General features: G+C 41.4%; 1 protein-coding gene across 1 annotated transcript in view; it reads left to right on the top strand.

Moving 5' to 3' along the window:
• The first annotated feature begins 779 nt into the window (after positions 1-779).
• Positions 780-26,154, top strand: part of LOC124514163 (aldehyde oxidase 2) — a 103,387-nt gene continuing 78,012 nt past the window's right edge. Inside the window, exons 1-10 of the mRNA XM_047082237.1 lie at positions 780-833; positions 2,803-2,860; positions 4,350-4,446; positions 5,663-5,771; positions 7,353-7,479; positions 11,196-11,257; positions 13,649-13,738; positions 16,329-16,409; positions 18,535-18,679; positions 23,168-23,260. Coding sequence (XP_046938193.1) covers positions 780-833; positions 2,803-2,860; positions 4,350-4,446; positions 5,663-5,771; positions 7,353-7,479; positions 11,196-11,257; positions 13,649-13,738; positions 16,329-16,409; positions 18,535-18,679; positions 23,168-23,260 — 916 coding nt within the window. The remainder of the gene's footprint in view (positions 834-2,802; positions 2,861-4,349; positions 4,447-5,662; positions 5,772-7,352; positions 7,480-11,195; positions 11,258-13,648; positions 13,739-16,328; positions 16,410-18,534; positions 18,680-23,167; positions 23,261-26,154) is intronic.

The raw sequence follows: 26,154 nt of genomic DNA, 5'->3' as shown, positions 1-26,154 counted from the left end.
AAAGATCAAAAATGATATTTTTCTTTTTATTAAAGAATCTATCTATACACTTAAGGTTACTTAAGCCAGAAGATCCTGGTTTTGGTTTGTGCTTTGCCACTTGAGTTTCTATGTGACCCTGAGCTACTGATCTCACATATCTGGGTCTCATTTTATTCACCTGCAAAGTGATTGCCTTGACTATGTCACCCTTTTCCAGTGAAGCAATCCTGTGGATGGGGAGGAAGTAAGGAGAGTATAGAGGAGCTGGGTGGTTGTGGCACCTCACACCTCCACTTTAGGACACAGAGTAGACTTATCCATATGATTTCCTATGAGGACACTTCTGAGCTCAAATAAGAAAAAAGTTGGAAAAGTGCAAGCTCTCAGAAAGCCCACTTGTAGCTCTCTTTGAGAAGAAGGAAATCTGTCCAGAATATATTCCCAGGGCTGAGACAGTGTGCAGAGTATGTTTAAGTTTAGATGGTTGCTTATGGTCTTCACACTACAGCCCTCCAACTTACAAGAAAGCAAGAAGAGGGGTGGGTTGTGCATGGAGTGAGCTTCAAAGCCAGGATTGGTGGGAAGCAGAATAAGAGAGGCTGGGCCACACAGGTGCCCTAGACTTAAAAGGCCACAAAGCAAGGGAGTCTCCACCCCCTGCCCTGCTCTCTGGGGCTCTGAGCTGCCTGCTCTTGCACGGAGAGAGATTTCTGTTGCTTAGTGCTATATTTTCATTTCTCTGGCGCCAAAGAACATCTGCATCTAGAGTTATAAGGTGAAACTTATTTACAGGTGCAATGTCTTGCCCACCGAAATCAGATGACTTGGTTTTCTTTGTGAATGGGAGGAAGGTAAGTGTTGGGTGATACTACTGTGGCTTGCAGAGACTACTAGCTTGAGGGGAATTCTTGTCCAGTCAGGGACAAGAAGCCAGGGGTGAAGAACCCATACTAATTTGGCCTCTTCCCCACTCAGCCAAGACTCGGCTTCTGAGAATATGGGGAGGTGGTAAAGCGTTAGGGTTAATCACATATGCCTTGGCATCAAGCAGTCTTGTTCCAATCCAGCTCTTGCATTTACTGTATGTCTTTATGCAAGTTACTTCACCTCCCTGAGCCTCAGACTACCTAGCTCTAGAATCTACTTCCTAAAAAGATTAAAAGAGAAATGCTCCTTTTATTGACTAGGAACCCCCTTTTCCCTTATAAAGCACTTAGCACTGGGCCTGATATACTGGAAGCACTGTATCTAGTAACATATCTTGATCCTCAAACTCAGGATGACCAGAAATAGAGCTTCCTTTGTTTTTATCAACTTAATTTTTCTGTTGAGACTCCATTAATCAGAATTAGTCGAAATGTAATTGCAGTCAATTTTCAATCCATCCCCTCTTTCCCAGGTTGTAACTAAGTTCTAGGGGAAACATGTGACAAGAAGAGGGGCTCTTCCAGTGTCACTTTCTCCTAGCATCCCCTCTTTGGTTCTCACCACTAGTCCACACAGGCCACTGGCTGACCCTCAGTGCCCTCTGCCAGGCCCACTCTGCTCGTGAGCCTCAGTCTCTCCCTCAAAGGAACCATTATGTAGTTCCCAAGGCATATGGCTTCTTTGGCATCTTTCCACCTCCTGTAAGGCCCCTTGGCTACCCGATCCCACAAACCTAACTGGGATTTTTCCATGTCCACCCTCCCACCCCAAGAAAGGAAATAGAACAGAGAGCATCTAAGTTCTCATCATGTCCCTTGTAACTCTGTCTCCTCTCTCCAGTCTCCACAGCCAGCAGCCACCATACATTCTTCCAAACCTGCTTTCCAGAGCTGAGTCCTAACTCATTTGTTCCACTGGCTTAGACTTTGGAGGCTTCTTCCTCTATTTTCTGTTCCAAGCCCCTTCTGAGTCACGAGCCCAGAGTTATTCTTTGGGATCTACAGAAATTCATATTTTTCTTCTGGGGAGAAAGGAAGAACCTAATATGAATAGCTCACTGTTTCTTCCTTTCCTCTGGTGCAACAGAATGGCTAAGGTGTTTGCAGGAAACTCAAAGGTAAAGTCAAAGGAAATATTACAAAATGAGCAAATGGGAAAGAAGCACCAGAGATGATCCCTCCAGGCTTCTGAGTGATAATCCCCCACTTGTCAAGGAAAGGGAGGTAGGAATTCTAGTGTTCCACCAGAGGCACCCTGGGTCCTGAGCTTGGACAACAAGCCTCACCATCAGCCTCTCTGCCTGAAGGGACTAGCACACTCAGAGATCCCTTGAGGATGACAGCAACTCTCCCCACCTCCCCTTTCTGCTACCAACTCTTGAGATCCCTCATGTTATCAAATGTAGTCCCTGCTGGAGGTGTTTCAGAGGTGCCAGATGAGAAACCCTTCCTATCCAGACTTCTTCCTTCTAGGACCCTTCATTGTAAACACACACACACACACACACACACACACACACACACACACACACCATCCAAGTCTCTCCCCAATTTAAAATATTCCAAGAGTAAAAAAGACTGAGTTGGAAATTCCACAAAAACAAATGGTGGAGCAAAACATGAAGAATATAGCTCCCAGGGGTGGCTTACCCAGGGGTGGCTCCCCACTCTAATCACATATAAAAACATTGTTGTGCCACTTTCTTGGTGAGTCTCCAGCTCTGTAATGTATGTGAAATTCGTTTGCCTTTACAACAAGAAAAAAACAAAAACAACAAAAAAGGCAATGAAAGTATTATGCCCTGGTCCCTAAATCATTAGCAGGCCATTGCAGACATTCCACTGGGTCACCAATTTGATCCCCATAATAATCTCTTTTCTGTTTCCAATGCAGGTGATAGAGAGGAATGCGGACCCAGAAGTCACTCTGCTGAACTTTCTACGAAAGAACTGGACCCTTTTGATCAAAGTCTGGGCAGTGTCTATGTTTGCCTTAAAACTCTAGGCCTGCTGTGATTGTGAAAACTAATCTACCCTCTCCATCCCCAGTCAGCCCCACTGGCCCTTCTCTCTTTGCTTTTGGCAATGGTTTTAAGGATATTAAGTTAATTGGGCTATTTGGAGAGGATGAAGTTTCCCCAGAGCTTCTTATATCTCGATTTAACAGCAATGAAATGGAAGCTAAGCTCTTTACTTCAGCACTAATTATTCTTTTAAGGGCTTTCCAAATTCCCAGGAGGGTGGTTATATAATAGAGGTATGTGTTGCATGTACCATGCCCTGGAGGGAAACCACATTCTCCAGATTCAGGAAGAGCATGTGTCATAGGAAAGGATTGCCTTTCCCTATATCCATTTTCTTATGGCAGATGTTCCCTACCATTTCATATTCTGAAATTTAGATCTTCATAATGACAAGCATTTTCATTGGTAGGTCTAATATATCTCTCAGAGAAACCAAAAAGTAAATAAAGAAATGGAAGAAATTATAAACTGGTGGAGTAAACCCATGGACAAGTTTTGTTTAAAAGCCCACATGGTTTTTAATTAGTTGTCAATGTTTGAAAATGAGGAAATCTCATATTTTAGAAAATCAACATTTCTCAGTTTCTCATGAAAAATGAGCAAATAGTCATTCATGTGTGGGTAGCAGTCTAGCCGACTGGAGTAGGGACTGTCTAGAAAGGGGCACAAGCTCTCCAGTTACACTCCAGCTTATTCCACTCATTGACATGTCCTCTCTGATAAACATCTGAGGTTATGACTTAATTTAGGTGAACAAGCCCTATGGCTTAAAAAAAAAAAAAGTCAGTGATTCTGAAATCTTTGTAGCCAGTCTAGTGAATTATATCCAATCTCATAAACTGAGTGGAAATGGACCACAATTAGGGAGAAGGATGACTAAATAGAGAGGCACAGAGACTGAGCCTGGATTTGAGCTTGGACTCAGAACAAGGGAAAGCAGAGGGACACTCCAGGTGGGATCTGAAGGTAAGGATGGGAGTTTTCTTCAAAGGCTCACTCATTTGTTTTCAAATGCAATACAAATGGACAAAACTAGCAATTCATTGAACTGCTAAAAATAAGATCTTCTCTTCCAGTTACATGATTGGAACCCAGAATACCTATAATGAAATAGGACTTTTCAAAGGAATTTTACAGCCATCATCCTACAAGATGTATATGATAAGCCTATGAATATAAAGTAACTATTACTTTTCCCTCTTTGCAAGTGAGAAAATGGGCAGGGAAAGGTTAATATGTTCAGTATCACACAGCTAATAAGATCTAGAGTGGCCTGAGAGCTGGAGGCAGGCGAATGACTTCTCAGACCTGTCCTTCACCCCCCAAAGACCTTCCTCACTAGCAACACCTGAGGGTGGTGGCTATAATGGGGGTAACATATCCATGTGGCATCTTTTCCTTGACCACCCCCTTCTAGTACGCCTCACAGGAACCAAGTATGCCTGTGGAAGAGGAGGCTGCGGTGCCTGTACTGTGATGGTGTCCAAGCATGACCCAGTGTCTGCGAAGATAAGGTATCCTACCCAGAAGCTCAGAGGCCAGAAGTGGCCTTTGTTTCTTTGCCAGGCTTGTATTCTCATCCCAGAGTAGAAGATCCCTAAGATCTCGTGATTCTAACCCTTTCTAGATCTTCAACCCCTCTGAAAATCTGATAAAAGCTCTGAGCCCCCTACTCAGAAGGTACATAAACTAATTATATTTTGCACACACTTTCAGGAAGATTACAGACATCCTAAGGCCCATCTATGCATCCCAGGTTAAGAAACCCCAATTTAGGCAAATCATTCATTTTACAGATGAAGAAACTGAAGCTTAAAGAGATGAAGTGACTTGTTCAAAGTCATACAAGGTTGTAGATCAAGGACTTGAACCCATATTTTCTGGCTCTGAAGATAATGCCTCTTCCACTGGGCTGGACCAACCCTGCAGAGCAGAGACCTGGCTCATGGTTGCATCCTTTAATTAAGAGCTGGATTCCAGGATTTGGGCTGCTCCCAGATCCACTAGCCCCAAAAAATCAAGAAATGGTCTCAGAACACACTCCATTCCACTGTTGAATGACCTTATCCAAAGAGTTTTAAATTAACAAGCAAAAGGAAAAAAAATCTCAAATGTAGACATAAAAGACATAAGTATGCCTTTAATTTGTTATGGGGTCAATAGCCTAATGAATACTAGTTGAGGTCCAATTATACTCCTGGTAACTTGAATCCTCTCCCACTGTGTCCAGGGCCAAGTAAGTCTGTCTGACTCTTGATTTTGGCTCAGGTTATGATTTCATGGTTATGGGATCGAGCCCCAAGTCAGGCTCCTAGATGAGCATGGAACCTGCTTGGGATTCTCTCTCTCTCTTTCTCTCTCTGCTTTTCCCTATCTCTCTCTCTCTCTCTCTCTCTCTCTCTCTCTCTCTCTCTCCTTCCCTCTCTCCCTCTCTCTCTTTCAAAATAAATAAATGTTAAAAAGCTTTTTTTAATTTTTCTGAAGTTCAGAATGCCCAAGTTCCCTCTAAGAATCCCCAATTCTTACAGATAGTATAGGGTCAGCAGAGAGTATTCTAAACTCATCCTCCCTGTCTCCCCTTCAGTTCCCCATCCCTGAGGCTGAATGATAGGCTTGGTTTTTTGTTTTGTTTTCTTTTGTTTTTGTTTTTTTTTTTGATGTCCTTCTTGCTTCCAAAAAGGGAAGAACTGTGTTACACTCCTTGATTTTCCTTTTATTCCTCATATGAAGACACTTCTCCATTACTGCATGTCTGGTGCCCATCTGCTCTCTGTATGGGGCTGCTGTCACCACTGTAGAAGGTATTGGAAGTATCAACACCAGGCTTCACCCTGTGCAGGTAAGAGCACCTTGTAATTTTCTCATTCTTAACTTTTTCTTTTTAACCAACACGGTGTTGACTGTGCTGCCTGGAGCTTCTAGGTTGTGATCAGGTAAGTAGAAGCTTTGGATGCATATTGATTAAGATAATAACATCTAAGTGATTTAAAGAAAGCTGGAAATCCATCCACATTTTATTAGATGATCATCTTTTTTCTTACTTTTTCCACTTGAATGATAAGCAGGATTATCAAAACATTGATTAATAACTATGTGACTATAGGCTGGAATAAATATTGTACAAAAGATATTATTCATAGGCTAAAATGTCAGAGGCAAACAAGATAAAACTCAGGATTATTCCCTGTGGCATAGGAGGTCTTAGGAGTAAAATTAGAACCAAGGCCGACTATACCAGACCACAAACACAATCATTTTTTTAAGTTTGTTTATTTATTTTGAGAGAGAGTAAGAGCACATAGGGGAGGGGCAGAAAGAGAGGGAGAGAGAGAATCCCAAGCAGACTTGTGTCCCAATCCCGACAGGGGCTTGATCCAAATGAACCATGGGATCATGACCTGAGCTGAAATCAAGAGTTGAACACTTAACCAACTGAGACACCCAGGTGCCCCTCTCCAAATTTTACTTGAAGCTGGGACGCAGAGGCTGGTTTTAAGAGAACTGTCACATGCATTGGCAGAAAACACACTGACTCCTCTGTCATTGTCACAAAGAATGGAGACAAAGAATTGGAAAATCATAGGTCCAGATCCACCAATACTACAAGTCCTTCCAGGCAGGAGGAGCCCAGAGGGTCTCTGGGTTTCAAAACATGAGAATCAATTCCAGGAAAGGTCAACAAAGGCAAAGGACCCAGCAGAATTTACTAGACTATCTAGGGAGATCAGAGAGGATTACACTCTGAAATCTAGATCAGGGCTTCCCAAATTTTAATGTGTAAAGAATCATCTGGGAACTTGTTAAAAATACAGATTCTGAGTCAGGAAGTTTGGAGCAGAGGCCTGAGGTTTTGCACTTCCTGCAAGCTCCCAGGTGGAACAAACACCACTGGTCCATAGGCTACACTTTAAATAGCAAGCATCTAGGACACAGACCAAAACCTTGGATCTTTGAAAGTAGAACTCCTTTTGAGCCAACACAAAAGAATTTAAAGAAGTAAAGTGAGGTCAACAGTAAATAGTCTCCAAAGTAATCAAAAAGAGGCAGCTCCATGGTCAGAATTAAGCTGGGCAAAATGTAGAGGTTCAAGAAAATTGTTTTTGAAACTTAAACATACTTTCCTTGTAATTACTGATTTCTGGAGAATTCTCACTCTAGGAATAGAAGCTGCACACTGCTAATTCCCAGTTAGAAGTATCTGAGCATCTGAGCTTGAGAGATGATTGTGATGATAGAATATGGCTTCTGAGTCACTTCCACCAGAGCAGCATAGGAAAGGGGACGCTGGCCATCTCTGGGCAAGAGGAGGAGTGCACTGCTTAGGGACTGGGTTTGACCATGATAAGAGAGGTACCAGGTGTGGACCTCAGTGAGGGGTGCTGACAGCAGAAAGCCTATGACCATGCATGTGTCCTTCTAGGAGAGGATCGCCAGGAGCCACGGCACCCAGTGCGGATTCTGCACCCCTGGGATGGTGATGTCCATGTACACACTGCTTAGGAACCACCTACAGCCTTCAGAGGAGCAGCTCATGGAAGCCCTGGGGGGTAGGTCTGACATGGAAAAAACCCACCACCTGCCTCAGGCCAGGTGGAAAACATGCCCCAGGCTCTTCCAGCCCTCTCACAAGTCATCCCAGCCCTGCTCAGGGAACCCCCTGGTTGTTTCTAAAGTAGCTACAACTCACCCAGGAGCAGGGAAGAATGGCAGAGCACTTGTTGGAGAGGCCTGCATGGAACACACTGTGTGTGGATCACACACCCGTATTCACACCTCAGTTCTCTATCCAGTGACTTATTTGTCTGCCTTCATTAGGGCTGCCAAAACAAAGTACCACCAACTAGGTGCATTAAAACAACAGGAATTTATTCTTTCAAAGCTCTAGAGGCTACAAGTCTGAAAACAAGGGTCAGCAGGATTGTGCTCCCTCTGAAAGCTCTAGGGGAAGGTTCTTCCTTGCCTCTTCTTTGCTTCTGGTGTTTGACAGCCATCCTGGTATTCCTTGACTTACAGATGCATCACAGTCTAGTCGCTGCCTCTGTCTTCTCATGGCCTTCTCCCCTGTGTGTCTGTGTCCAAATTTTCTTTTATAATGACCCCTGTCACTAGATTAGGGCCCATCCTTTTTTTATATATACATATGAAATTTATTGTCAAATTGGTTTCCATACAACACCCAGTGCTTATCCCAACAGGTGCCCTCCTCAATGCCCATCACCCACTTTCCCCTCCCTCCCACCCCCCATCAACCCTCATTTTATTCTCAGTTTTTAAGAGTCTCATGGTTTGCCTCCTTCCCTCTCTGTAACTTTTTCCCTCTCCCCCTCCCCCATGGTCTTCTGTTAAGTTTCTCAGGATCCACTAAGAGTGAAAACATATGGTATCTGTCTTTCTCTGTATGACTTATTTCACTTAGCATAACACTCTCCAGTTCCATCCATGTTGCTACAAATGGCCAGATTTCATTCTTTCTCATTGCCAAGCAGTATTCCATTGTATATATAAACCACAATTTCTTTATCCATTCGTCAGTTGATGGACATTTAGGCTCTTTCCATAAATTGGCTCTATGCATCAGCACTCCTGTATCACTTGGGTAAATTCCTAGCAGTGCTATTGCTAAGTCATAGGGTACATCTAGTTTAAATTTTTTGAGGAACCTCCACACTGTTTTCCAGAGCAGCTGCACCAGTTTGCATTCCCACCAACAGTGCAAGAGGGTTCCCGTTCCTCCACATCCTTTCCAGCATCTACAGTCTCCTTATTTGTTCATTTTAGCCACTCTGACTGGCATGAGGTGGTATCTGAGTGTGGTTTTGATTTGTATTTCCCTGATGAGGAGTGACGTTGAACATCTTTTCATGGGCCTGTTGGCCATCTGGATGTCTTCTTTAGAGAAGTGTCTATTCATGTTTTCTGCCCAATTCTTCACTGGATTATTTGTTTTTTTGGGTGTGGAGTTTGGTGAGTTCTTTATAGATTTTGGATACTAGCCCTTTGTCTGATATGTCTTTTTTTTTTTTTTAATTTTTTTTTTCAACGTTTATTTATTTTTTTGGGGGACAGAGACAGAGCATGAATGGGGGAGGGGCAGAGAGAGAGGGAGACACAGAATCGGAAACAGGCTCCAGGCTCTGAGCCATCAGCCCAGAACCCGACGCGGGGCTTGAACTCACGGACCGCGAGATCGTGACCTGGCTGAAGTCGGACACTTAACCGACTGCGCCACCCAGGCTCCCCTCCGATATGTCATTTGCAAATATCTTTTCCCATTCTATTGGTTGCCTTTTAGTTTTGTTGATTGTTTCCTTTACAATGCAGAAGTTTTTTTATCTTGATGCAGTCCCAATAGTTCATTTTTGCTTTTAAATCCCTTGCCTTTGGAGATGTGTCAAGTAAGAAATTTCTGCAGCTGAGGTCAGAGAGGTTTTTTCCTGCTTTCTCCTCTAGGGTTTTGATGGTTTCCTGTCTCACATTCAGATCCTTCATCCATTTTGAGTTTATTTTTGTGAATGGTGCAAGAAAGTGGTCTAGTCTCATTCTTCTGCATGTGGCTGTCTAGTTCTCCCAGCACTATTTGTTGAAGAGACTGTCTTTTTTCCATTGAATATTCTTTCCTGCTTTGTCAAAGATTAGTTGGCCATACTTTTGTGGGTCCAATTCTGGAGTCTCTATTCCATTCCATTGGTCTATGTGTCTGTTTTTGTGCCAATACCATGCTGTCTTGATGATTACAGCTTTGTAGTAGAGACTAAAGTCTGGGATTGTGATGCCTCCTGCTTTGGTCTTCTTCAATATTACTTTGGCTATTTGGGGTCTTTTGTGGTTCCATACAAATTTTAGGAGTGCTTGTTCTAGCTTCAAGAAGAATGCTGGTGCAATTTTGATTGGGATTGCATGAATGTGTAGATTGCTTTGGGTAGTATTGACATTTTAACAATATTTATTCTTCCAATCCATGAGTACAGAATATTTTTCTGTTTCTTTGTATCTTCTTCAATTTCCTTCATAAGCTTTCTATAGTTTTCAGCATACAGGTCTTTTACATCTTTGGTTAGGTTTATCCCTAGGTATTTTATGCTTCTTGGTGCAATTGTGAATGGGATCAGTTTCTTTATTTGCCTTTCTGTTGCTTCATTATTAGTGTATAAGAATGCAACCGATTTCTGTACATTAATTTTGTATCCTGCGACTTTGCTGAATTCATGTATCAGTTCTAGCAGACTTTTGGTGGAGTCTATTGGGTTTTCCATGTGTAATGTAATGTCATCTGCAAAAAGTGAAAGCTTGACTTCATCTTTACCTATTTTGATGGGTTAGAGCGCATCCTAATCCAGTATGACCTCAATTTAACTTGAGTATATCTGCAGAGGTCCTATTTCCAAATAAGGTCACATTCACATGTTCCAGATGTTAGAACCTCAACATATCTTTTTTGGGGGACACATTTCAACCCATAATAGAGCCCTTCACATATTGAAAGGATGCTTTAGAATTTGCAATGCATTTAAGTTACTAAAGAAAAGTACATATTGATGGGGCGCCTGGGTGGCGCAGTCGGTTAAGCGTCCGACTTCAGCCAGGTCACGATCTCGCGGTCCGTGAGTTCGAGCCCCGCGTCGGGCTCTGGGCTGATGGCTCGGAGCCTGGAGCCTGTTTCCGATTCTGTGTCTCCCTCTCTCTCTGCCCCTCCCCCGTTCATGCTATGTCTCTCTCTGTCCCAAAAATAAATAAACGTTGAAAAAAAAAAAATTTTAAAAAAGTACATATTGATCAATAAGCATCATTTTCAGGTGTCAACAATTCCCTAAACAAGTCACCTGTTAAATGTATAGATTCTTAGATTGATACCTGAAGGGGGAGCACAGACATACTCCCTAATCTGCCATTTGCTGGCAGTTGCTTCCTTTACTCTTCCTTTACTCTTTTTGTCCCGTTATAGAAAATCATATAGTACATTAGAAATGGCCTATATTTTCTTGTTTTAGGATCCCCTGTATCTTACGCAGATACATGTTGAATGAATGAATAAACTAATAGATGGATGCAAGTGAGCTCACCAGACAGACGATCATCCTTAGGACAGAGAATAAAACTAGAATTGAAGTAGTGGGAAGGTTCATATTCTAAGAAGAGAAAAAGGATTGAATAGTCTGGCAGATATTTAAACACTCTAAAAAAAAAACCCCTAAGTCAGTTTTAACTTTCAAATGAAACCAGTTAAAATAAAGCCTGCTGATAAGCATGCTTCTTCTCTGATTAGGTAATCTATGCCGCTGTACTGGGTATCGGCCAATTCTCGCAAGTGGAAGGACCTTCTGTGTGGTGAGTAGGTGACATCCTACAGAGCAAGAATGACAGGGAGAGCTGGTCAAGACTGGGAATACAGGGGTTGAGTTGTTTAGATCATCTAAACAGACTATAAGGGAGACCAAGTGAGTTTGTTCCAACTGACTCACAAGAATTTTAGCTATTTGTTAAGGACAGGGTGAAAGTTATACCACATTTGATGTTCCACAACCCACCACAGAGGGAGGTCAGGTGATCTAACCAGGCATCCAGATATCTTCCACGAATAGTTAAACAAGGCATCAGGCAGGACATGTAGGAGGGCTCCAGCAAACCCAAAGAGACAAGCAAAGGTGTGAAATTTGCTTTGGGGAGACAAGGTTAGTTCCAAGAGTCCAGATTGGCTAGGAAAGTGTGAGCAAGTAAAGAAGCCAAATATGTAGAGTAGAATCCAAAATTCACCTCAAGTACAAGAGCACAGGAAGTTTCCTTTACAAAAGATACTTCACTGAGTATCAAGATCAAATAACAAATCATGGTCAAAGCATGTAGCAAAGTCATGGGGGGCACTTAGTTGCTACTGTTATTGAGGATGCTGTTGAGGCAGGATGGAATTGGGCAGTACTGTCCTTATACCCAAGCACGAGGGATTCCACATTTGGGAGGGCCCCTTGCTGGTCCTCCTCCAGCCATTCTCAGGAAGCAATGGAGCCAAGGTGACTTGTTCAGTTGGACCCTTCACCCTTTTCTAGACCATGCTCCAGATATGGTCTCGACCCCATTCCTTGGCCTGACACCAGTCTCTTCCTGAACCCATCTTCCTAGAGCAGATCATAACAGCCAGCACATACACCCCTAGGTCAAAGGGTAGCCAACAACTGGTTGTTTCTGGAGGGTGTGGACAGAGCTGGGGCATTCAGGCCAGGATGCTCACACAGGTGTTTGAGTCCCCTCAGTACAGAAGGGTGGGAAGAGGAGGGCAGTAGGCCAAGGCCAGAGTGTCCATTTATACTCTTGCACTAGATCCACAAATAGTAGGGGTAGGCCTAGAAGTGGACCAGCAAGTTTGTCCCTCTTCCCAGAGCCAGGCAGGTCCCCGGTATGTGCATGTCCCAGACTTTTTTATTTCTTTAATTTAATTTATTTTTTTAATTTACATCCAAGTTAGTAAACATGTCCCAGACTTATAATGCCACATGGGGGAGCCAAAGCTGAAGAGCTGAGAAATAAATGAATGCTTACAAACCCATCAAACTGCTGGTGTAAGTGAAACACTTGTGAAATATGAATAAAGGAAGTTAAAGGAAACTGCTCTCCCTCTGGAGTATGGATGTTATTCACTTTCCCAGGCATAGACTCTGGGGATAAAGGCAAAAATGTGGTTGGACACCCACCCTGTAGCCAACTGGCTACAGGGTGTTTAATGGGTAAAAGAAACTGGGCCCCAGTGGGAATACCCAAGACTCCTCTCTATCAGGCCAAGAGAAGACTGACTATTTCTGTTGTCATTGATTCATGGTCCATCGTGGACACTCTCAGAGCTCTAACTAAGAGAGGAAGCTCTGGTCACTGGGCCCAGCTGGTTTTGCTTCTTAGACAGAGTTAGGAAGATGGTGGCAGCCTGAGGCATTTGGGGGAGAGAACTGGGATATCTGGAAGAAAGTATTTTCCTAGATACTGAGGAAAAATTATTTAAGGTAGAAGACACAAGAGGTAAGTTTGGAGGAAATGGGAAATGAAGGAACCAGTAAATGGAAACCTGCTTTAAAGTAAAGTCAGCAATTGTCCATTCATTCCCAGGCAGTCCCATGCAGATCCCAAAGGTATGGAAGACCTAATTCCAAAATAGTTTTTTTTTTCATATTTTTTTCTTTTCTTTTTCTTTTGTTTTAAAGGTCCTTATATAAATGATAACACTCAGTATTGTTGAATCGTATATATACTAGAGAATGGATAAATCATCATTGCCCTAAAAGGCATCATATCAATTAATTCTACTACTAGGAATTCACCTATAAAAAAAATTCAGAGATGTATACATAGTTGTCCATGTAATGAACAGAAATGTTCATTATGTTATTTACAGTTATACAATGTAGGAAAAAATCTAAGTGTATAACACTTTGCTGTATAATGATACAGCAAAAGATTCACAACATAAATGAATAAATAAACATATAAATGGGGGCGCCTGGGTGGCTTAGTCAGTTGAACATCTGATTCTTGATTTCAGCTCAGGTCATGATCCCAGGGTTGTGGTATCAAGTGCCAAGTTAGGCTCCGCACTGAACATAGCGCCTGCTTAAGATCCTCTCTCTCCCTCCCTCTGCCCCTCCCCGTGCCTCAAATTAAATAAATAAATTAATAATAATAATAATAATAATAATAATAATAAGTTTTTCATCTCAAGGCATTTCACTGTCCTAGGAGTCAACTGGCTGTCAAAAGAAAAGAACAAGAAAATGCTGCTTGGATCTGGGAGGAAATGATTCTTCCTCACTCAGCAGGGAAAGTGACGTGAGTCTCTGTCTGTTGTGTCCTCTCTGGGAGTGTTGCTAAATATTGGCCTAGTGTTACTGTGCTTGTGAGTTTTGATGGTCATTCTCTGCATCACTTTCAAATCTCCAAAGCACATGCACTAAGCAATCACTTTTCATTTGGGAACCCAGTAATGAGGTGATTGAAAATCAGGCTCTGATTTTGCCCTTCAGTCTCTGAAAGAATCAAACAATAAAACATAAACCTACTCAGACAAGAGCAAACAGACCTGCCCCAACTATGATGAGTCCCATCCTTGGGTGGAAAAGGGTTTTTGTGACTGACCCGACTCAGGCAGAGCTGTCCTCTATCACTGTGTCCCCCTTTGTAGAGAGAGGGCACTGCAATCTCAGCAGGAGAGCCTGTTCAAAGTCACATGGTGAGTTCATGATTAGCACAGCTGGGAAGTCCAGCCTGAAACACTGCAGTCTCTGGCTTTGCTCTCTGAGAGATACTAGTTTTCAGAAGGCCCTGCTAAGTTCTTACAGGAATTACTTACAGAAGTTAGAATAAGGATAAAATAGAGTCTGCTCCCTGTAGACAAGGAAATATGAGAGAACAGAGTTATCCTTAGATGAAAGTGAGCCCATCATCCCCCTGCTGTACCTATTTCTATCCTGCACACCTACCTCGTTCCCATTCTTGACTTCCCACTGCCACCTCATTTTGGTCTGAAGAAGGTGTGCAATGGAATAGAGGGTTTTTTGCCAAAGAAGGCCGGCTGTACCCCCCACAACCACTTCACAGAGGACCAGTGCACCTCAGAGGGGTCAATACATTTTAAAGTCTGATTCTCGATTTTGTGGCCCAGGAAGTCAATCTGGGCAATGATTGGGCTCTGGGGACCACCTGATTTACTTTAACCAAACTCGAAGAACATGATATTTAAACTGGAGTGTGCCCTAATATACATTTACAGAAACGCAGTCCTAAAATGGATCTTATGGTCACTGAGCCGCATGTTTTTTCCTTTTGGGAAAACACACACAGAGAGCACATTATAATGAGGTTGCTTGGTGAGCATGGATGCAGAGCAATTGGATAATCTTAAGGGTAATATCACAGAATACCCCTCTCTTCCACCAGGGTAGACCAGCTGGATGGCAGATGTCTGTCCCATGACTCTCCCTTCTCTTAAATCTATGTTAATATCTTCCATTACTAAGTCCTGGCCTAACACCTGGTTAGAGAAACTTTAATTCCTCAGATCTGATTCATTATGTTTGTTTTACGTTTTCATTCTCACACACTATCTTATTTCTAGGTTTTAGAGATGTATCACATTATTGCCCCCTCTTCAGGAATGTTTTCTAGGAATAAGTGTTTCCAAAGCTAAAGCAGATCTCTTCCAGACAACATTAGAGTTTGGGTAACTTTTCACTGTGCTTTAGGTATCCTTATTGGGAAAAATGGAAATGATAGTTTACTTTATTTCTAAAATTGTTGCAAGGACTAAACAAATTATTAAAATACATAAAAGCACTTGGAATGTAACACCCTGTAAATGTTACCTATTATTATTAAAATTAGTGGGGGCAGTGTTTATGCCTAGGCATGTATGTCTAGAGTCGTTTTTATTTAAACTTCAGGACTTCTCAGAACCTTTAGCATTTTGAATCCTGACTTGACAGGTGACAGAACAATGGCTGGGGCACAGTGGAGATGAGGTCCCAAACTTATTAACCTCTGATAGTTTCTTATAGATTGCCTTGGTGTTTCACAGGGTACTCTTTAAACTACTTCAGAGAATACTCTTTGCCTTAGTATCATATCAGTGGTAGAGTATTTCTCTTACAGTAAGATTTTATTTAAAACATTTATTTGGGGGCGCCTGGGTGGCGCAGTCGGTTGGGCGTCCGACTTCAGCCAGGTCGCGGTCTCGCGCTCCGTGGGTTCGAGCCCCGCGTCAGGCTCTGGGCTGATGGCTCAGAGCCTGTTTCTGATTCTGTGTCTCCCTCTCTCTCTGCCCCTCCCCCGTTCATGCTCTGTCTCTCTCTGTCCCAAAAATAAATAAACGTTGAAAAAAAAATTAAAAAAAATAAATAAATAAATAAATAAATAAAACATTTATTTGGTTTGGGGCACCTGGCCGGCTCAGTTGGTATAGCATGCAACTCTTGATCTCAGGGTTGTGAGTTCAAACTCCACATTGAGTGTAGAGATTATTTAAAAATAAAAATCTTTTTTTTAAATGTTTATTTTTGAGAGTGAGAGAGAGACAGAACATGAGCAGGGGAGGGGCAGAGAGAGAGATGGAGACACAGAATCTGAAACAGGCTCCAGGCTCCAAGCTGTCAACAGAGTCCAACGCAGGGCTTGAACCCACAAACCACGAGATCATGACCTGAGCTGAAGTCCGATGCTCAACCAACTGAGCCACCCAGGTGCCCCTAAAAATAAAAATCTTTAAAAAAAAACACTTTTATTTGGTTTGAACTATTTCCCATTACTCCTGCATTAGGAGAGTACGAAAGTTATTACTATGTTCATTTTGCCTAATTATTGTAAAGAATTACAACAGTTTCCAGTTTAGCTGTGCTGACAAGGCCATCTTCTGCCCTTTATACAGATTTGCACAGACTTATTTGTGGAAGAGGAGTTCCAGCCCTTGGACCCTACCCAGGAGCTCATATTTCCCCCAGAACTCTTGGTAAGATGAGTTGAGTGCTTTATGTGTTTGTATAAATGTCACTGGTTATAAACTCAGTTTTATGAAACCACCCTTTCCTTTCTATGAAGTTGTCAAACTGTGGAAATATTTGATCACATCAAGAAGCCTGTCCTCACCTAGCTCATCAACCCTCCCTAGCTAATGCCCTTGACACGCTTACTGAAGCCTCAGCAAAGTCTCTTTTTTTTTTTTAATGATTCCATCATTATTGTCATCGTTGTCATCTGCAATGTCCTTGTTGACTCTTCCAAGCCATCCAGCTTTGCTCAGCTTCTAACTTGGTCTTCCAGCCACTCCAGTACATTGAATCCAAGGAGCACTTCCAGCCCTCCCTGTGCCTTACCTTTCCTTCTATCAGCATCTCTCTTTCCTCTCTGGCATCCAGTGGTCCCATTCTATAAAATACTTATTTCTGAAGGGGTTCTGAAAGAGGTGTCCATTCATTCATTCATTCAACAAACTTCAATCATCCAGCAACATGCCAGGTACTGTTCTAGGTACTGAATCGACAGACAGCAAGGAATAAAACTAACACAAAAACCTACCTTCAAGCAGTTGTAATCTGGTAGGAGAGGCAGATAATAAGCAAGATAATAGAAAGAGATACAGTGTGTTAGCCAGTGAGAAGGGTTAAGAAGGAAAAAGATAAAGCAGAAAAGAGGGATTGGATACGGGCCAGAGAAGATTTCTCTGAAAAAGTTTCAAAACTTTGAAAAAAGTTCTAATGGAAGTGAGGGAGCAGCCTCAGTGACATGTGGGGGAAAAGCAGTCTGGGCAGTGCAGACACCAAGTGAAAGGTGCCAAGTTTAGGAGAACACCTGCTACAGTCAAGGGAGAGAGCAGGGTCCAGCCTGGCTGAAGCACAGTGAATGAGATCAGAAAGGCACTGGGAAGCAGACCATGAGGACTTAGGCTACTTGGCTTTTACCCTATGAGAAATGAGAAATGATTAGGGAGGTTGGACAGGGGAGGGGCAAGTTCCTATTAATGTTGTAATGGGATCTGGGATCGTTCTGGCTGCTGGGATGGGAATAGCCTGCTGAGAAGCACAGGAAGGAGCAGTAAGTGAGGGAGGGATGGAGGGAGAAAAAGAGAATCCCAAGCCAACTCCACGCTCCGCACAGAGCCCAATGGAGGGCCCCATCCCACAACTGTGAGATCACAACCTGAGCCAAAATCAAAGTGCCCCTCAGAAAAACAAAATAAAAAAGGACAAGATAAATGATAAAAAACAAAAAACAAAAAACCTCAGGGCCTGTGGGCAGTTCAGTCAGTTAAGCATCAGACTCTTGATTTAGGCTCAGGTCATGGTCCCAGGGTCATGAGATATCGAGCCCCGTGCCAGGCTCTGGGCTGACAACTCGAGCTTAGTCAAAGTGCTAATGCTATCCTGAGAGATGGAGGCCTGCATGTAGGTGGTGAGAAGAGAGTCAATTCTGGATATAGCTTGAAGGAGAGCCAATGAGATTTGCTGCTGACTGTGATATGGTGTGTGGGAGAGAGACAGACTGTCTCTGGGGAGAGACTGACTCTGACACTTTGGGCAGCTGGAAAGGTGAGTGGCCATTTACAGAGAAGGGGAACAGCTCAGGAAGAATAGGGCATTTTTTTGGTGGGGGTTCCTTTTTGGGAGCTTCAAAAAGAAGGGGATATGAGGAGCTCATTTTGGGATATGTTAAATCTGAGATGCCTATTAGACATCTGAGAGGAGACATCAAGTTCTCATTCAGATATATGAGTTTGGATTTCAGAGCAAGAGTCTGGGCTGAAAATACTAATTTAGGAGCATTAGTATAATTATGATTTTTAAGGCCATGATACTAAATTATGTTCAATTAATCTATACTGAATTGTCATTGACAGGTGCCAGCTTATATTGTCACCTGCCTACAAAGAGCTATATATCAAAATTCTTAAGTTAAAGGAGTAAATATCTATTTATGGAAGTTCAGGCATTAGTCAGTGTGTGTAGTGAGTATCTTCTTAGTCAAGTGGACTTCAGGAGTCCTGAAATCTCTCTGGAGGAATATACCTCCACTTGGATCTCACATAAGCCAGGATGGCAGGTGTGCGCATGTACATCCACATTTTCATTTGCACCTAGAGAATGGCAAAGAACCCAGAAAAACAAACCCTGACCTTCCGTGGAGAGAGGGTTACCTGGATCTCCCCTGGCACCCTCAAGGATCTCCTGGAGCTGAAAGCAAAACATCCTGAGGCCCCTCTCATCTTGGGCAACACTTCACTGGGTGAGTGATTACAGCATTTTTCCTCTCACCGCCAAGCTGGTCCTCCTGTCCCCTACTTTGCTCTCAGTCTATAAAAACTACTTTTTAAGGATAAAAGCCTCAACCTTTATAATAAAAATAATATAATAGTATATTATAAAACATATATAATATACCATATCATATGATATGATTATCTAATTATATAATTTTGTACCCTGGGAGTATGCAGCATGACCCCCTGAGGTATGGGGAAAAAATATTAGAGGGTATTTTGGGTTTTTTGTTTTTGTTTTTGTTTTGAGAGAGAGAGAGAGAGAGAGTGCCTGAGCCAGGGAGAGGGGCAGAGGAAGAGAGGGAGAATCTTAAGCAGGCTCCATGCTTAGTGTGGAGCCCAATGTGGGGCTCCATCCCATGACCCTGGGATCATGACCCCAGGTGAAATCAAGAGTCAGACTCAATTGACTGAGCCACCCAGGCACCCTGAGGGTTTTTTTCTTTTTTATCATTTAATTTATCTTGTCCTTTTTTATTTTGTTTTTGTTAAATAGTGAGTAGATATAATGGAAGTCTGTAAAATATGCATGGGTACATTAACAGTGCACACCCAGTTACCAGCTATACCCAGTTTAAGAATGAGCACTTTACCAAGAACTTTGAAGGCCCGGGAGCCCTCCCAAACCACATCCCCTTCCCTTCCCTTCCTCTCAGAAGCACTCATTAGTCTGAATGTGGTAGTGGTCAGTCACTTTCTTGTATTTACAATTTTACCACATATATTTGAGCCTTTAAGCAGTATGTCATTTACCTTAGCATATTTTTGAACTTCACATAGAGTGACATAGTGTTATTCTTCAATTTGCTTTGTTTGTTCAACATTCTTGACCTGAGATACACTCATAGTGTTGCAGGTAACTGCTAGACTCCATTGTGTAACTACATACAATTTGCTCCTCCATTCTACTATTGAAGGACATGGAGCGATTTCCAAGTTTTGCCTATTATTAATATTCTTTTTTTATTATTAAGTTTTTTATCTTAATTCTAGTATGGTCAATATACAGTGTTATATTAGTTTCAGGTGTACAATATAGTGATTCAGCAATTCTATACATTGAATAATGTATAGAGCACTGAATAGTGCTCATCATGAGAAGTGTACTCTTTAATCCCTTTCACTTATTTCACCTCCCCCCCCCCAGCCACCTCCCCTCTGGTAACCATCAGTTTGTTCTCTATAGTTAAGAGTCTGTTTCTTGGTTTGTCTCTCTCTTTTTTTCCTTTGCTCATTTGTTGTTTTTTTTCTTAAATTCCACATATGAATGAAATCTTATGGTATTTGTCTTTCTCTGACAAACTTATTTCGCTTAGTATAATGCTGTCTAGCTACCTCCATGTCATTGAAAATGGCAAGATTTCATTCTTTTTGATAGCTGAGTAACATTCCAGAGAGAGAAACATTCCAGAGAGAGAGAGAGAGAGAGAGAGAGAGAGAGTGCGTGCGCACGTGTGCGCGTCTCTGTGTGTGTGTCTGTGTGTCACGTCTTCTTTATCCATTCATCAATCGGTGGACACTTGGGCTGTTTCTGTAATTTGGCTATTGTAGATAATGCTGCAATAAACATAGGGGTGCATGTATCCCTTTGAATTAGTGTATTTGGGAGGTAAATTTCCAGTGGTGTGATTCCTGGATCATAGGAAAATTCTATTTTTAACTTTTTGAGGATGCTGCATACTGTTTTCTACAGTGGCTGCACCAGTTTTCATTCCCATCAGCAGTGCACAAGGGTTCCTTTTTCTACACAGCCTCACCAATACTTGCTATTTCTTGTGTTGTTAATTTTAGCCATTCTGACATGTGTGAGGTGGTATCTCGCTGTAGTTTTAATTTACATTTCCTTGATGATGAGTTATGCTGAACATCTTTTTGTGTGTCTGTTGGCAATCTATGTGTCTTATTTGGAGAAATGTCTGTTCATGTCTTCTGCCCACTTTTAATTGGATTATTTGGTTTTTGGCTATACAGTTGCATAAGTTCTTTATTTTGGATAGTAACAATTTATCGGATATGTCATTTGCAAATATCTTCTCCCATTCAGTAGGTTGCCTTTTAGTTTTCTTGACTGTTTCTTTTGCTGTGAAGAAGACTTTATTTTGATGTAGTCCCAATAGCTTATTTTGGCTTTTATTTCCCTTGCCTCATGAGACATCTAGAAAAATGTTGCTACAGTCAATGTCAGAGACATTACTGCCTGTGCCCTCTTCAAGGATTTTATGGTTTCAGGTCTCACATTTAGGTCTTTAATCCATATTGAGTTTGGTTTTATGTATGGTATAAGAAAGTGGTCCAATTTCATTCTTTTGCATGTAGCTGTCCAGTTTTTCCAACACCGTTTGCTGAAGAAACTGTCTTTTTCCCATTGGATATTCTTTCCTCCTTTGTTGAAGATTAATTGACTAAACACTTGTGGGTTTATTTCTGGTTTTCTATTCTGTTCCATTGACCTATATGTCTATTTTTATGCCAGTACCATATTGTTTTGATTATTACAGTTTTGTAATATAACTTGGAGTCTAGAATTGTGATACCTCCAGATTTGCTTTTCTTCATGAAAATTGTTTTGGCTATTTTTGGGTCTTTGGTGGTTCCATACAAATTTTAGGATTGTTTGTTCCAGTTCTGTGAAAAATGGTGTTGGTATTTTGGTTTTTGTCTATTGAGTTGTATAAGTTCTTTATTTGAGATACTAACACTTTTGATGGAGATTGCATTCAATCTGTAGATTGCTTTGGGTAATGTAGAGATTTTAGCAATATTTGTTCTTCCAACCCATGAACATGGAATATCTTTCCATTTTTCTATGTTATCTTGAATTTCTTTCATTAAAATTTTATAGTTTTCAAAGTACAGGTCTTTCATCTCTTTGGTTAAGTTTATTCCTAGATATTTTATTGTTTTTGATGCAATTGTAAATGGGATTTTCTTAATTTCACTTTCTGCTGCTTGATTATTAGTACATAGGAATGCAACAGATTTCTGTACATTGATTTTATATACTACATCTTTACTGAATTCATTTATCCATTCTATGATTTGGGGGTGGGGATTAGTTTTTATGATTTCCTGTATATAGTATAACATCATCTGCAAATAATGAAAGCTTTACTTCTTCCTTACTAATTTTGATGCATTTTATTTCTTTTTGTTGTCTAATTGCTATGGTTATGACTTTCAGTACTATGTTAAATAAAAGAAGTAAAAGTGGACATCCCTGTCTTATTCCTGACCTTAGGGAAAAGTTTTCAGTTTTTCTCCATTGAGTATGATATTAGCTGTGGGTTTTTCATATAAAGCCTTTATTATATTGTGGTATGTTCCCTCCAACCCTACTTTGTCAAGAGTTTTTATTATGAATGGATGTTGTACTTTGTCAAATGTTTTTTCTGCATCTATTGAAATGATCCTATGTTTTTTATTTTTTCTCTTATTGATGTGATGTATCAGGTTTATTGATTTGCAAATATTGAATCACCCTGCATCCCAGGAATAAATCCCACTTGATTGTGGTGAATTTTTTTTTAATGTACTATTGGATTCAGTTTGCTAGTATGTTGTTGAGGATTATTGCATCTATGTTCATCAGTGATGTTGGCCTGTAGTTCTTTTTCTCAGTAGTGTCTTTATCTGGTTTGCTATCAGGGTGATACTGGCCTCACAGAACGAATTTGGAAGTTTTCCTTCTTCTTCTATTTTTTAGAATAGTTTGAGAAGAATAGGTATTAAATGTTTGGTAGGGATGCCTGGGTGGTTCAGTCAGTTGAGCATCTGACTCTTGATTTCAGCTCAAGTCATGATCCCAGAATGATAGGATCAAGCCCTGCATCAGGCTCTGTGCTGAGCACGAAACCTGCTTAAAATTCTCTCCCTCTGTCCCTCTCCCCTGCTCATGCATTTTCTCTCTCTCTCTCTCTCTCTTTCTTTAAAAAGAAAAAAAACTAACTTAAAAAAATTTTTGGTAGAATTCACCCATAAGGCCATCTGGCCCTAGACTTCTGTTTATTGGGAGTTTTTTTATTACTGATTCAATTTCATTGCTGGTAATCAGTGTGTTCAAATTTTCTATTTCTTCCTGCTTCAGTTTTAGTAGATTATATGTTTCTTATGGTGAATATTCATATATGTTATATGTTTCTTATGATGAATATTCTTATATATGTCTCCTGGTGTCAATGTGCAAAAGCTTTCTAAGAACCTCCCATCCATTTTATTTTCTGGTTTTATAAACATATAATGAATGTATAAATAAGTAAATACATGTACTGGGAGAACATCCCTATAAATTTACTTTGCAGGAAATATGGCCATTGCTTTCATATTTATACACATTTATTACCAATTAAAAAATGGTATCTGAATATTTTTATGAGAAACTTTCAGTACCAAAAAAAAGGCATATTCTCTTTCCTAAATCTGTCTAATACATATATATTTATTTATTTACTTTTCAGGACCTGCAATGAAATCTCAAGGACGTGTTCACCCAATTCTCCTCTCTCCTGCTAGGATTTCTGAGCTCAGTATGGTATTTAAAACAAGTGATGGTGAGTTCCTGATGTTCTTAGTAAAGCATTAGTGAACCAATCCCTGCACTAAACTTACACTTACCAAGTAGTCTGAAACCTCCTCATACATTTGTCTTGTCTGGCCTATTTCTAGCTCTTCATCATTTTTCTGATGTGATATAATATCCCATCCATAAAACCTTGCCATCAAAAGCTTTGCAGAATATGAGGTATTCAGATGATATTATTCAAGACCTTCTAGTCACATGCAGGATTCTTGCTTATAAAATGTTATGTGACCAAAAGACAATAAATTTGCAGTGTAATTTTGATGGGAAGACAGTGAGAGAACTAGTGCCATCCATCGGTTGAACAGTCAATTCCTAGGAGGGAGGATGCTTGCCGGGGAAAGTGGGAGAAATATCATCAGGCACTCAAATGCTACTTGTTTCATATGGACAATGGCAAGAGGTAAAATGAGACAAAGACCTGCCCAGGTAAACACCTCTAGTCACTTACAACATCCTTCAGGGCCCACTACCTGCCAATACTACTACATCAGGCAAGGTGGTACTCACAAAGTAGTAAGAAAGCATGCAGGACTTTGCCTTCTTTTACAAGGAACCTTATTTCACTCCTCTCCTCATCCCCCAGACCTCCTAGCATGTAAGTACATGCATATAAGTGCTCAATTCAATGACTGACAAATGAAGAGTGGGAAAAAAATGAATGAATGGGTGGGCCAGGAACTTGAGTTTGGGATGCAGTGGTAGTAATGACTTTCTTAACTTAGACAGCAAGGAGTTAGAACTGAAAGTTTGAGTCAAGACTTACTGGCCATTGTGTGCTTGTGGGCATCACTGGTAAGCAGGGCAGGGGACCTACCTTGGGTGTATCACTGCCATCTAGGAGTCCCGCCTTCCTGGCTTCTAACCATCATCAGCCAAACTTAGACTGTGCTGCAGACCAGCAAGCATGCCCTTCCCTGACCTCACCCCACCCATTTGCAAGAGGAGGGACCCTTCCTGGTTTTGCCTAGCACTGCAGCCTCACAGCTTCAGGTTTGGGACAGTTCAAGTAGCACACCTAAATGTCACTCAGAAAATGAGGGGAATGTGCTTAGACTCACTCAAAATCTTGGTGAAGGCAGAAGGGAAAGAAGAGGGAGAGCAGCATGGGTGGGTTGGGAGCAGAGGTGACCAGTACAAACAGAAGGTTAAGACAGGAAAACCCTTCCCTGACCTTCACCCCAGGCATCATTTAACCCACCACTTTCAAACTTCTCTGTCCACAACCCTGTCCTCAAAAAAATCTGAAATAGAGTAAGTAAATGAAAATAAGATGCTCTGTTTGAAGGAAAGGGGAGACTTCTCACCATCCCTCTGTCTCCGGACCCCTGTGTCTATGCCTGAGAGAACCCTTCAGAGCACAATTCATATCCCTCAGTGTAACCGCAGTCCCTCATCTCAGGAATTCCTCATGAGGAAGCCAAGATGCAAAAGGAAAGTAAACTTGCCCAAGGTCCCTGAACTGGCTGGTGGCCAGGTCACCAAGCCACATATCTCCCATTTCCAATTCAGAACCCTTTCCGTTAGCACCCTTCCTCATCCTCCAGGCCCACCCCAGGGCCTGTCCAATTGGTTGTTCAAATGGACTGCTCAGTTTGGATCTGCAAACAAAGTAGAGCCAGATTCTGAAATCTGAGGAAACAGTATGCCTTCCTCAAGCCCTCTTAAAATTAAAGTGTGAGTACCCTCTAGTGGCAGAATGTTCCTTCAGGAATATTTCTCTGGATTCTTGAACTTTTCCTAAGGCCCAGAAGAATGCAGGACACTGGTGAGGGAAGGGTACATTGGAGCCAGGTGTGTGTGTATGTGTGTGTGTGTGTGTGTGTGTTCCCCCCTCCCAGAACCCCCTCCCACAGGAGTTAAATCTCTGTGACAGCTTATGTTTGTTTAAATTTTACATGCTAATCCATATCACATATATGTTTGACTTAGTGTACATTTTTTTCCCTCAAAATCTTTAGTATATTAAATGCTCCAGAAAATCCCTGCATCTTTATCCCATAGACCTATGAACTCTGAAAAGCATGAAGTTAAAACAAAACCCACATTCTCAGAATCAAAGTTAAAGCTCTTTCCAACTACTGGAATATAAGCTAGGTGTTATGACCAAAGATGTAGTAAAATACGAATAGTACAGTAAATACAATTTTCTCAGTGCAGCTATGCCATGGCTCGCCCAAAGCCAGGGGGTAATGTGAGCAGTGGAATCAGAGCAGAGCAGACAGCTAGACTTTTACTCTCCCCTGGGGCTGAACTGCCCTATTTTACCTACATCAAATAAAAGATGGTTGTGCTGGTCTGTATGATGCTTCTGACCTTTAAATAAATAAATAAATAAATAAATAAATAAATAAATAAAGTCTTTTTGTTTTTGACTTCTTCCCTACTAATAAGGCTCTGGGTCTATTAGGTAGGAGGAATTGTATGACAGGAATCAAGCTTGGTCTTCTCAGTGCTCCTGTGAGCAAAAGTATGGCCAGGATTTTTGCAGAAGTTAAAGACCAACCTCCGGTGGACCCTGTGGTGAGAGGAAGCAGCAGACCATCACTGATGGGTCTGGGATGGGCTCCTATGTTGCAGAGTGCCTTTTATGAAACACTGGGCCGCAATAGGGTAAGGACTCTAGGTTGAGACATTCCAGGAAGGAGTAGCAGTTTAGTTACCTTCAGGCAAGATTTGCTTAGTATAAGGATAATAAAGAACAGAGAGTAGTTTCCCTAATCAATTAGGTTGGCTGTGATTATTGAAGTCACAGGTATATTATGTGTTATGTGGGTATGTTAGCAAAGGTGGGGGAAGTATTGTGCCAAGTACATTTTTAATATTGATAAAAGATAAAGCTATATGAGAGGGTAAAATATTCTC

The sequence above is a fragment of the Lynx rufus genome, unplaced genomic scaffold (assembly GCF_022079265.1).
Source record: "Lynx rufus isolate CCGP_SWC_20201006 ecotype Redwood Valley unplaced genomic scaffold, mLynRuf1.p SCAF_2, whole genome shotgun sequence".
Classification (NCBI taxonomy): domain Eukaryota; kingdom Metazoa; phylum Chordata; class Mammalia; order Carnivora; family Felidae; genus Lynx; species Lynx rufus.
This window is presented reverse-complemented; position numbering and strand designations above follow the sequence as displayed.